The sequence below is a fragment of the Yarrowia lipolytica genome, chromosome 1D (genome assembly GCF_001761485.1).
Source record: "Yarrowia lipolytica chromosome 1D, complete sequence".
NCBI classification, from domain to species: Eukaryota; Fungi; Ascomycota; class Dipodascomycetes; order Dipodascales; genus Yarrowia; species Yarrowia lipolytica.
Genome location: NC_090773.1, coordinates 268,262 through 279,719, shown reverse-complemented (window position 1 = coordinate 279,719; position 11,458 = coordinate 268,262). Strand labels below are relative to the sequence as shown.

The window sequence follows — 11,458 nt, the reverse complement described above, 5'->3', positions numbered from 1 at the left end:
GGAGGTGTTCCGATAATCCAGACTCTTTTTTCTCTCTACCAGAGAGACTCATCAGGGGAGCCTCCGCGCGGGTGTTGCACGTTTTTGACTGAAATTACAGCATTTTCTGGCACGACTACTCGTATGTACTGTACTTATGGAGACGCGAACCAGTCGCAATCACTTTCTGCTATGCTGGAATTCGGACCTCTCGTTGTTTCTGTGGCCGTTTCCGTAACGTCTATTCATAAGATGGATTGAGTTCGCATGTGGGTCCACTATTTTGTAAAATACGAGGGACAACCGGACACGGAAATCCACGTGGTTTTCCGGATCTCGGCGCATATTGGACCACGTGATCAGGCTGTCATGTCATCACGTGATTCTACATGCTCCAGATACGCGCATTCCGGTGGGAAAAAATGTGCCGTACAAGGGTACAAGTCAACCAACTCCACATCACAGGTGCATGTCAAGGTTATGGGAGGGAGTGGGACTGGGAGGACGTAGAAGGAGTTGATAATGTGAATTTGTTTTTTTTGAGGGTGTCATTAGAGAGATAATTCCTCGGTGATTCCAACGATGTACTTTTGTTCTTTCTTCGATTTTCAGATCCTTCACTAATTGTCCCGCTCTCCCCCTCGCCGCATGCATTAAGTCGACTTTGCATTGCGTGAAGAATCGGTTTGTTCCTCTAAAGTAGGGGTAAGTGTGAGGTACACTACAAGTAGCTACCAGTAGACATGGTAAGAAGCTGGGGAAAAGATGAAATAGTGTGCTCTGACCGGGCTAATTTCACATCTCTCTCTGTCGGATCAGCGAACAACAGAAAAAACAGACGCAAACGACAACGTTCGTACTCGGGCGATATTGTACTCGTGCAAGTATATGATGTCATCTGTCTTTTGGCGCTATGGCGTTTTTTATTTTTATTTTTTATTTTTATTTTTTTATTTTGCCAACGCACCGGACCGCGCATTCCGCCCTTTGTCATGTGGAATGTCCGGCTTGGCGGGAGAGAGCAGCACCCAGGTCGACGGGTAATCACGTGACTAGAGGACGAACGGTCCGGTTGGATCCGGCTCCGCGTCGTGACTCTTGTGATACCCGGAAACCCAATTATTTCTTGTGGCCATCCCGTCATGTCGATCCCCGTTACCACGTGCTAGGCTCAGTCGGGGTCGCGACAGGTATGGTGCTTCTGCCGCACGGTTTTTAACTCTTTGCAACAGCGTTTGGGAGCATGCATTTTTTAATAGGGGATGAGATTGAGTGGAGTACGAGTAGGACGGAGCCTGTTGTTGGAGGAGTGGGACTGGTCACGTAATTGATTCTATCGCTATTCCGACGGACATTTGGCCATGCATTTCAACAGTTCCTTGTCTTTGTCGATGTATTTACACCATTGTAACACTCCCTCTCCGCTCCTATCTACAACACGTCGTCACGACGGTTTGACAGTTGGTCAAACCTTGATCTGCATCATGTATCAACACGTTAACGTTGATTATCTATTCTTGTATCATACTCTTCTCTCTAACCTCCACCAAACATACAATGTCTCGACCAGTCTCTGACCAGCACGTTGCTCACAAGAAAATCACCAAGGTGTGCTGTCTGGGCGCCGGCTACGTCGGCTCCCCCACGTCGGCGGTGATTGCCCACAAGTCCGGCGACCTCCAGGTGACGATTGCCGACATTTCCACCGAGCGAATCTCGCGATGGATCAACGCCACCAACGAAAAGGAGCTGCCCATCTATGAGCCCGGTCTCTTCGACGTGCTCGAGTGCCGAGGCCGAAACCTGCACTTCACCGCCGACATTGACAAGGCTATTGAGGAGGCCGATCTCATTTTCGTGTCTGTCAACACTCCCACGAAAAAGAAGGGTATGGGCGCGGGCTTTGCCGCCGACCTGGGCTACGTGGAGTCTGCCACACGACGAATCGCCAAGGTGGCTACCTCGGACAAGATTGTGGTGGAAAAGTCGACCGTGCCCTGCCGAACCGCCCAGAGCATGCGAAAGATCCTCGAGGCCAACGGCAAGCCCGGAGTGCACTTTGACATTCTGTCCAACCCCGAGTTCCTCGCCGAGGGTACCGCCATCAAGGACCTGCTGTCGCCTGACCGTGTTCTCATCGGCTCCCTCGACAATGACCGAGGCAAGTCTGCCGCAGCTTCCCTTGCCGAGATCTACGCCAACTGGGTTCCTCGAGAGCGAATCATCACCACCAACGTGTGGTCGTCCGAGCTGTCCAAGCTGGTCGCCAACGCCCTGCTCGCCCAGCGAATCTCCTCCATCAATGCCGTGTCTGCCATCTGTGAGGCCACTGGTGCTGACGTCGACGAGGTCGCCTACGCCTGTGGTCTCGATACCCGAATCGGCCCCAAGTTCCTTAAGGCCTCTGTAGGATTTGGAGGCTCGTGTTTCCAGAAGGATATTCTCAACCTGGTCTACCTGTCTGAGTCACTGCATCTGCCTGAGGTGGCTGCTTACTGGAAGCAGGTGGTTGACATGAACGAGTACCAGAAGAGCCGATTCACCAAGCGGGTCATCCAGTCGCTCTTCAACACTCTGACCGGCAAGAAGATTGCACTGTTCGGTTTTGCTTTCAAGAAGGACACTGGAGACACCCGAGAGTCTGCTGCCATTGCCCTGGCCAAGAACTTTGTGCAGGAGCAGTGCCAGGTGTCTATTTACGACCCCAAGGTTGAGGAGCAGCAGATCTGGTTGGATCTGTCCGAGCCTGGAGTTGATTCGTCGCTCACTGAGGCCAAGAAGTATGTCACTATCGCTAAGGATGCTTTCGAGGCTGCCAAGGATGCTGATGCCATTGTCATTGCCACCGAGTGGGACGCCTTCAAGGATACCGAGCTCGACTACGAGAAGATTTACGAGCAGATGAACAAGCCTGCTTTCATCTTTGATGGACGACTGATTCTGGACTCTAAGAAGCTCGAGAAGATGGGCTTCAAGGTGGAAGTTATTGGAAAGACAAGATCTGAGCTTTCCTTTGAGTAAGAAAACGCGTAGCGTTTAGGAACAGACCCTCACAAGCGTACTCATCGAGCTTAGCTGGTCGTATACGCGAGTGGGCGATTAACAGTAGCTGACGTGTGATGCAGATACTACACTGGTATGATGGTCACGGTGGGATACAGATAGATTTAATATTAATGTTTGATTAGGAGAAGCAAATGGGTGCTGGAGGTAATAGCTGCACTAAACACCGCCATCTGTCGTTATGAGTTCATGGGACTCCTTCTGACGTCCACAGACGCTCCTGTGGTTCAGCGGCTGTTGGAGTTACAGTGCTGATGATCAGCACGCCATTAAGAGCATATCTGCGCGAAGGAACACTTGGGCTGGTGGCTATCTGGAGACACCGGAACCTGTAGCATTGGAGCTCGTGGACATGATATAACTGGAGTTTATGCCGACAGCGAATATGGATCAACCAATAGTGTCTCTGGTAACAGCGCAACTATCAGCACCGTCAACCCCACAGACTAAGCTCCTAATCGGCCAACAACTATCAAGTATGGTGCGATGAAATGTCTGGTAACAGTTCATCTTGCAGTTTCCACTTCGCCGGTGATCATTAAAGAGTGAGCTCAAGTAGCACTGACCAAATGAGTATTGTTATTTGTGCTTTGATTCTGCTGGAAGTCGATGCTGTCGACCCGGCGCGCGATCGAACTGGAACACGGAACAGTCCATCAAATGTTGCTGTACTGTAGATAGCAGGGTTGCTATCAACTAACAGTGTCGCTCGCGGGTGGAAATGAGCCTGTCTTGAGCAGCCGCGCTAGTATCTAATTGGAACACGATAATCCTGCCAGCAACTCGTACCGATACATTCTAACTATCACACAGGAGAAGGAAACGGACGGAAGCAGAATACTTACCTGATCTGGTTCAAAGACTGATATTTGCAAGTGTCAAATCTATATCATCGAACAACTGTTATTGGTATCTCTTAACGGGAATCTGATAGTGAGAATACAAGTAGTTGTGTGTTATTGTGGAAGACAACTGCTCCGATATCAACAACAGAATAATGTACAGTATGTACACAACAGTTATCGTACATACTGACCCAGGCCATGGCGATAACACAAGCCCAAGTCTCTCAATTTCAATTTCGAAATGAATTCCAATAATGTATTCGCCGTCTCTGGCACACTTTCATGTTGTCTCCGGCATTTTGAGCCACTTTCGAGTACATACTGACAAGAGCAGATGTTGTGAAACAGTGCTGAAATGAAGAACAAGTCAATCTATATGAATCAAGCTGGAGAAACATAATTCATTCAATTTATACAATATTTAGTACCATTTTCTTAGATTACGCCGAAATGTACGATGTTAAGATCTCTGAATTGTCGGCATTGTCTCAACCTCGAACAACTCTACTGTTTTTGTTAAGTACAGTATGTTGCTTGAATAATATACGAGAGTAGCGACAGTAGCAAGCGTAAAAGGCGGCCGAGGCCACCGAGAGAACAGCGTAGCAGGGCGCGTAGTCACCACAGGGGACGCAGAACCAAACCAATGACGAAGAAGAACCACAAGGAGACGTTTTCAAAGGCAATGCAAACGAAGAGGGCAATGGAGGGATTGAGATTAGAGAACTGGGAGACTGAGAGGGGCGTTTTTCCCGGATGAACGAAAAAAACACGCGAAGCTATGTGGACCAACATAACACAAACACGGACTGAACCAGGTTTTTTTTATGATTTTTTTTACTGGAAAATAGGTAGGCGTGCCAAGTTGGGACCATGACACTAAACCGTGTTTTAAATTAGTTAATATTCGTTGTAAGCGTACATTCATTTCAAAGGTTTATTCTTTCACAGGCCAAAGGTTATAATTAAATGGAATGTATTATGGAAAAAAAAAAAAAAAAAAAAAAAAAAAATACCTCACCTAAACATCCAACGATATCTCGCTAATCGTACATCCAAGAGGGAAGAAGTAAGGATCTGGAGCTAACGGAATTGGTAAGATTCTACTGGAATCTACTAAAAACCACCAACAGATTATCTATTTGCCACAAATACTCATCACGAGAGCCGGTTGTCCCCGTGTTGTCAGTAACATCTACTCTTACTAATAGACAGATTCAACCAGAGAGCATATGGAAGATATAACAGGTGTATCGTCTTACAGGTGTCGCTGTTTTCGTCATTCTCTGCAACTTCAGACTCCAGAGCCAGTGACTGACCAGTATATTCCGTACACTGTCCACGCCAACGAGACATCTGTTCAACCCAGATCAGTATTAAAACACAAGGCGAATCTTGAGAGCAAAGTTGCTCAAACATGTTTGTGTCTGTTTCTTTGTGTCTCTTGTCTTTCCCTGTAAGTATTGATTCTTCTTCTGTAACCCCAAGCACTCTACATACTGTTCTTGTCTACGCGTACGCAGCTGCGCAAGTTCCCGATCATCAACATGACATGATGTGTAACAAGAAAACAGGGGTCTCCATCGGTTGAAAACGTTTACTGTCGTGAGACCCTGCGATAGCCAATGAGGCTAACGGCATCTCACAACAGTGCTTTGGTCACTGACAGTACTTTTTCTACTTGTGAGACCCTGCCAAGCGCATTGGATCTGGAAAACAATAATCCCTCTGTCTTAGAATCTGACTGTAGTTGGATCCAGGGTTGCTGCCTTACAGCCGATTTCTTTTGTTTGGGCTTTACAAAACTGCTTTTTTCACACAAAAAACTGGTTGTTTTTTCCACGGGTCTCACAGACCAACGTTGGTCGTTTCTTTTAGTACACTACAGTATATATAGCAACGCTATCGAGATTAGGATACACACTTCCTAGTCTGGACGTCACGGGACTTGAGCTCACGCTGAGGAGCAGATGTGGAACACACGTGGGTCATCGTGAGTCTTTGATTACATTGAACGGTGAAACGTTTGTCAAACGTTTTTCGTCTTTGTCGATGTCTTTGAAAGCGAGCTTGTATGTAGTAGCCAAGTTGGTGAAGGTCTCCATCGTACGACACCATACACTCTTGAAGCAACTCAGCAACTTACCATAACACCATACAGTGCTGATACAGTCGCTTCTTCAAATGTACCGACATCAGCTCATGTCAAAAATACAGCATGCCCATCGTCGTCACTCCCACGTGGGATCGTTACGCTAGTCTAAAGTTCCACCGAGCTTGTGAGTTCCGTTGCCCTAGATGAGAACTATCAAAGGCTTTGTTCGATTGACTCTTGGTTCGGGTGTACTGATAAAGACGGTAAAAAGCGAAAACGAGAGTAAACGAGTAATAACTCGTATGTCTTAGTCTCACAAGTACGGTGGTGTCTTACCTGAGGGTAATTACTTGTTATGCAGGTGTGTGCGGGTGCCTCGGAAAAGCATTGATTCATGCCAATGGTTGATAATCTCACAACCACGAGCAGTCCGGTCGCCACAGACAGACTCTCACCTCATCATCAACCCAGACACTATCTCTTATCCGGAGTTAAGCAATCACATGTTGATCTGCCAATCATTAGTACAGACTCTGGCTTGAACTCTGACAGCATGACCCAAATCTTGTCTGAGTTGATCGGCAGTAATTATTCCCAAAAAGGCATCCTCGTCGAACTGTCCCATTCGCCAGACTTATCTGATGAGAGCGGCCGAGCTTCCCGCTACCGCCGGGGCTGTGTACTTTGATTGTGCGAGAGAGAGAGGTAATATGGTGGTCTAAAGTGGGCCAGGCATTCAGAGGAGCACAGAACGGGAACCAGAGGCCGCCAAGATTGGTGGAGTTCGAAGAAATACGTATTTTGGCGAGAAGAATCGAATGGTTGAATAAAATCCATTCTTTTCCTCCCCAAAACACCGTGTTAAGTGCTCTCATATTCGGACCGTACCGCCACCATGAATCTTACTCTTCTTATCGAACCTACCTTGGCCACCGACTCCACCATGCGCAAAGATAGGCTCGTATGACTCAGGTACCCTCAGGAACAATTACAGGGGTTACAAGGGGACGAATAACGGTCCATCGGATGAGACAGAACAAGCAGAACAGGGGGACTCGCTGCGAGCAGAAACCCTGGTAGGAGGCTGCATAGAACACAAGTATCCGGACTCCGGGAAAATAGATCGCTTTCGAGATCCAAATTATATTTTATATTTGCCATTTCATTTTGGCATTTGGTTGGCTGTTTTCTTCCATTTTGTGATTGTCTTCTCTTTCACTTTGCCTTTTGTCGGTGGCTTTTTGTTTCAGAATCTTTTGACTCTCCATGGACAGCATAATCTGTGCTGAGTCTTGTGTGGAGGATGCCCACCTTCTGTACAACTCTATCTCATCGTATCCCCCTTTTAGCCGGCGTCCTTTACACCAGCTTGCCTCTCTAGGTTGGCTGCTCGGACCGTAGACTCGAGTGGGTGATCGCGATCGGCGTGAATCAGGTCATTTGAGAGCTGCCTATGGAGGGAGGTGACGAGTGCCCGGTGCATGTACAGTACACGGACGGGTGAAGACGGCAAGTGCATTTTGAACATTGGGGTTATGAATGGTGTTTTCTGACCACAGCAAATATTGTTCGTATCAAACCTGTACTCCCCTTACAGTAGTTTCAAATTTCAAATTTTCACTGAGGGTTACAATTAGTCTACAGTAGGACCTCAACTTTCGCTTTTTCAAACCATCCCTCTGAACTCAACTCAACGACAGTACCTCTTCAATTGTCTACCGGGAGACCTTCAAACCTGGTGCCAACCCAATACTGAGGTCGGAAGTATCGACTGACAAACTTCCGAGACCGAGACCGAGAGGATACCAAGTACTTAGTACACCTGTGGGCACAATTGAGTTGAACTACTGTAGTACGTAGTGAGGTGAGGTGAGTTGTGGAGAAAGTCTTCAGTTTACACTCCATAGCCCATCTCATTGTCCATCATCGCCCAAGTCTTCTATAGTACGGCTCCGACAGACCCAAGAGAGGGAGCCGTACAGTATGTACTAAAGTGATACAATCCCACAAAGACGACCGTACCACGGCTCCACCACGCGGCTCAGCTGAAAGGACCGGCTTAAATACGGCTCTGTCTCGCTTCACTCTCTCAATACGGCTCGTCGGACTAGTCCGAGACTCTGTCTGATTACCTCCCAGAGGTTCCCATAGTGGTGTCATATGCACATACTGTAGACTCCATCTTACGAGAAACCGGACCACACACATGTACATACGGTAGCTACAATATAAGTAAGAGAGCAAGCTGACTAGAAAGACGTGACCAACCAATACAACAAAACAACTCCATCACATTTACCACCCCCCTCCACTATCCCTCGTGACTTGCTCAGAGACCGATCACAGCAATTCTAGAATGTCGCTCAAATGTCGCTCAGAAGGTGCTCTGAGTTTGATCGACATGAGCAGCCAATGAAGGCGAAAGGTGGATCCGCACGCTGACGGATCATGCACACCACCACTGAGTATCTCCCGGATCGGCCTTGTCGATCGAACTTTGCAGTAAGTGAATAGGGGGTCAAGGGAGTTGTGGTGAACTATGAACCGGCCACTCAAGTGACCAGGGGTTTTGGAGGCGATGGAGAGGCCTACAGCGTCTTCTCAACGACAAACCACAACCCCTACAAGTGCTACGGTACTATTTTTTCTAATCATTATCATTAATAGGTATCTAAAGATCTAAGCTGTCCAGCAGAATATAAATAAGCGAAAGTCAAGAAGTGAAGCTCAAAGGGGGCTTCGTTTTAGTTAAGCACCGGTGGTGAAAACACCAGCTCCAGGTCGGATCGAACGCAGCAGAGTGGTAGCGTTGAACGAGGTGGGAGCGGCGATGGTGGAAGAGTTGCTGAAAGAAGTGAATGCCGAAGAAGAAGAAGAAGATGTGGAGGCAATCACGGGGGTAGAAGTGTTGGAGAAGCTGGAAGTGGTGGGAATAGCCACGGAAGAAGTGTTGGAGAAGCTAGAAGTGGTAATGGGGGCGACGGTAGTCGAGTTGAAGGAAGAAGAAGAAGAAGAAGAGGTGGTAACGGGAGCAACAGTGGTGCTGTTGGAGAAGCTAGAAGTGGTTGGCAGAGCCGAAGTGGAGTTAACAGCGGAAGTAGTGGGGATGGGTGCCACGGTGGTGCTGTTAGCAAGAGAAGTGGTGGGGGCTGCGGTAGTGCTGTTCACGGCAGAAGTAACAGGGACCGAGGTGGTGGTGTTAGAGGTGGTGGGAGCAGCAAGGGGAACAGGGGTGGTGGAGTTCACAGCAGCGGTGGAAGAGACAGGAACTGTGGTGTTGGCAGCCTGGGTCTCAGGGATGGAAGTGGTGTTGAGAGCACTAGAGGTGGGCACAGCGGTGGTGCTGTTGAACGCAGTAGTGGGAACAGCAGTAGTAGAGTTAACAGCCGAGGAGGTGGTGGGGAGGGCAGTGGTAGAGTTAACAGCGGAGGTAACGGGGGCCACAGGAGCCACAGAGGTGGTGTTAGCCGAGGTAGGAACAGCAGTGGTAGAGTTAGCCACGGCAGAGGTAGGGGCCACAGAGGAGGAGTTCACGGCACTGGTAACAGGAATAGAGGTGGTGCTGTTAGAAGTGGGAACAACGGTAGGGACAACGGAGGTAGTGTTCAGCGCAGAGGAGACGGGAACGGCCGAGGTGGCGTTCAGGGCACCAATGGAGGTGGGAACAGCAGTGGTGGAGTTGGCCTGGGTGGTGGGTAGGGCAGTGGTGCTGTTCACAGCAGTGGTAGGAGCAGCAGTGGTAGAGTTGACCTGGGTAGTAGGAGCAACGGTTGTGCTGTTGACTGCAGAGGTAGTGGGGAGAACAGTAGTGGAGTTGACTGCCGAGGTAGTGGGGATGGAAGTGGTGCTGTTAACAGAAGTGGGGACTGCAGAAGTGGAGTTCACAGCGGTGGTGCTGGGAAGAGCAGTCGTGGGAGCAGCAGAGGTGGTGTTCAGGGTGGGAGCAGCCACGGGAGCAATGGGGGTAGTGCTGTTAACGGCGGTAGTGGGAGCCACGGAGGTCGAGTTTACTGCAGAAGAGGTAGGGAGGGCAGTAGTGGAGTTGACCTGGGTGGTGGGTGGCAGGGGAGTAGTAGAGTTGACTGCAGAAGTAGTGGGGACTGCAGTAGTGGAATTCACAGCCGAAGTAGTAGGGGCCACAGAAGTAGTGTTAACGGCACTGGTGGTAGGCACAGCAGTAGTGGAGTTCACAGCAGTGGTGGACTCAACAGTGGGCACGGCAGTGGTGGAGTTAACAGTGGGCACCACAGGGGGAAGAGGAGTGGTAGAGTTAACAGAGGTGGTGGGGACTGCGGTGGTGCTGTTGGCGGAAGTGGGAGCAGCAGTGGTAGGCTCAACACTGGTGGTGTTAGGAGCAGCCGAAGAGGGAGCCACAGAGGTGCTGTTAGCAGGAGCCGAAGAGGGAGCAGCCGAAGAGGGGGCAGCAGAGGACTCGGGAGAGGGAGTAGGGGTAGGAGTGGGAGCAGGAGTAGGCTCGGGGGTGGGGGTAACGGGAGGAGCAGAAGTAACAGGAATGACCTCAGGAGGAGGAGTCACCAGAGTAGTGATGGTGGTCACCTGTCCGTCAGGACCAATGGAAAGACCCATAGTGAAAAAGGGAGCCTGAATGGTCAGATCGTCGTAGTTCTGTCGCTTCTGCAGAGTAGTGGAGTTGGAGATGGAGGCGGTGGGGGTGGTCTTAGGCTCGACAGTCTCGGTGATCCAAGCAGTGGACTTGTGGCCGTCCTCATCAGACAGAATAAGACCCATGGTGAAGAAGGGAGCCTGGATGGTGAGATCAAGACCCTCAGCGGCCTCCTCAATAGCAGACAGCTCCTGAGGGGTCAGCTCTCGCTTCTCCTTGGACTCGGGGTGCTTGGCAGAGTACCAGAAGTTGGAAACGTTCTGAGAGCCGGAAGGAGCAGGAATCTCGGGAAGATCGGGGATCTCGAGACCCATGGTAAAGAAAGGAGCCTGGATGGTCAGGTCCAGAGCCTCCTGAGCAACCTCGGCGTCAGGGGCGGCGGTGGTCTGGCTCAACTTCTCGTTGATAGCAGTGTAAGCGGCAGACAGGTAGTCCTCGGTCTTAGTTCCAGCGGCAGTGATAACCTGGGTGGTAGAGGCCCAGTCCAGAGTGACCAGCTCTGCGGCAGCCAGGCCGGCGAGAGAAAGAGCAGTGAATTTCATTAGTGTGTGTGAGAGAAGAAGCTGGAAGTGAATGATGATAGTACGGGGGAGGTGAGGCTCGTTATATAGGCAACATGACAGTCCAGGAGACTTGTTAGGGTCAATTTCACAATCACTAGCAGTAGTGTACCTTGCAGATCTTTCTAGGCGAGGTTTATCCGACTCAAGGTAGGTAGGTTGGAGGACAAGGAAGGACGAGGACCAGACAAAGAGACGAGTCAAGCAATAGTTCCACAACAATTGAAGGCCGGACAGTACGAAAGCCCAGGCAGTTGAAGGTAGTAACATGATCAGACACTCATTCTGAGTC

The 11,458-nt window shown here is 49.6% G+C and overlaps 3 protein-coding genes across 3 annotated transcripts; 1 reads left to right on the top strand and 2 right to left on the bottom strand.

Annotated features, from left to right (window-relative positions):
* Positions 1–1,536: 1,536 nt before the first annotated feature.
* On the top strand, positions 1,537–3,000 carry YALI1_D02781g (uncharacterized protein; the record flags this gene model as incomplete). Its single annotated transcript, XM_502321.3, has 1 exon — positions 1,537–3,000. One exon carries the CDS (start codon positions 1,537–1,539, stop codon positions 2,998–3,000), a length of 1,464 nt encoding a protein of 487 aa, XP_502321.1.
* A 5,322-nt stretch (positions 3,001–8,322) lies between these two features.
* On the bottom strand, positions 8,323–8,643 carry YALI1_D02710g (uncharacterized protein; the record flags this gene model as incomplete). The annotated part of the gene is made up of 2 exons (XM_068282579.1): positions 8,323–8,579; positions 8,622–8,643. 2 exons carry the CDS (start codon positions 8,641–8,643, stop codon positions 8,323–8,325), a joined length of 279 nt encoding a protein of 92 aa, XP_068138680.1.
* Positions 8,644–8,730: 87 nt separating this feature from the next.
* Positions 8,731–11,436, bottom strand: YALI1_D02682g (uncharacterized protein; the record flags this gene model as incomplete). The annotated part of the gene is made up of 1 exon (XM_502320.3): positions 8,731–11,436. One exon carries the CDS (start codon positions 11,434–11,436, stop codon positions 8,731–8,733), a length of 2,706 nt encoding a protein of 901 aa, XP_502320.3.
* Between the last annotated feature and the right edge of the window lie 22 nt (positions 11,437–11,458).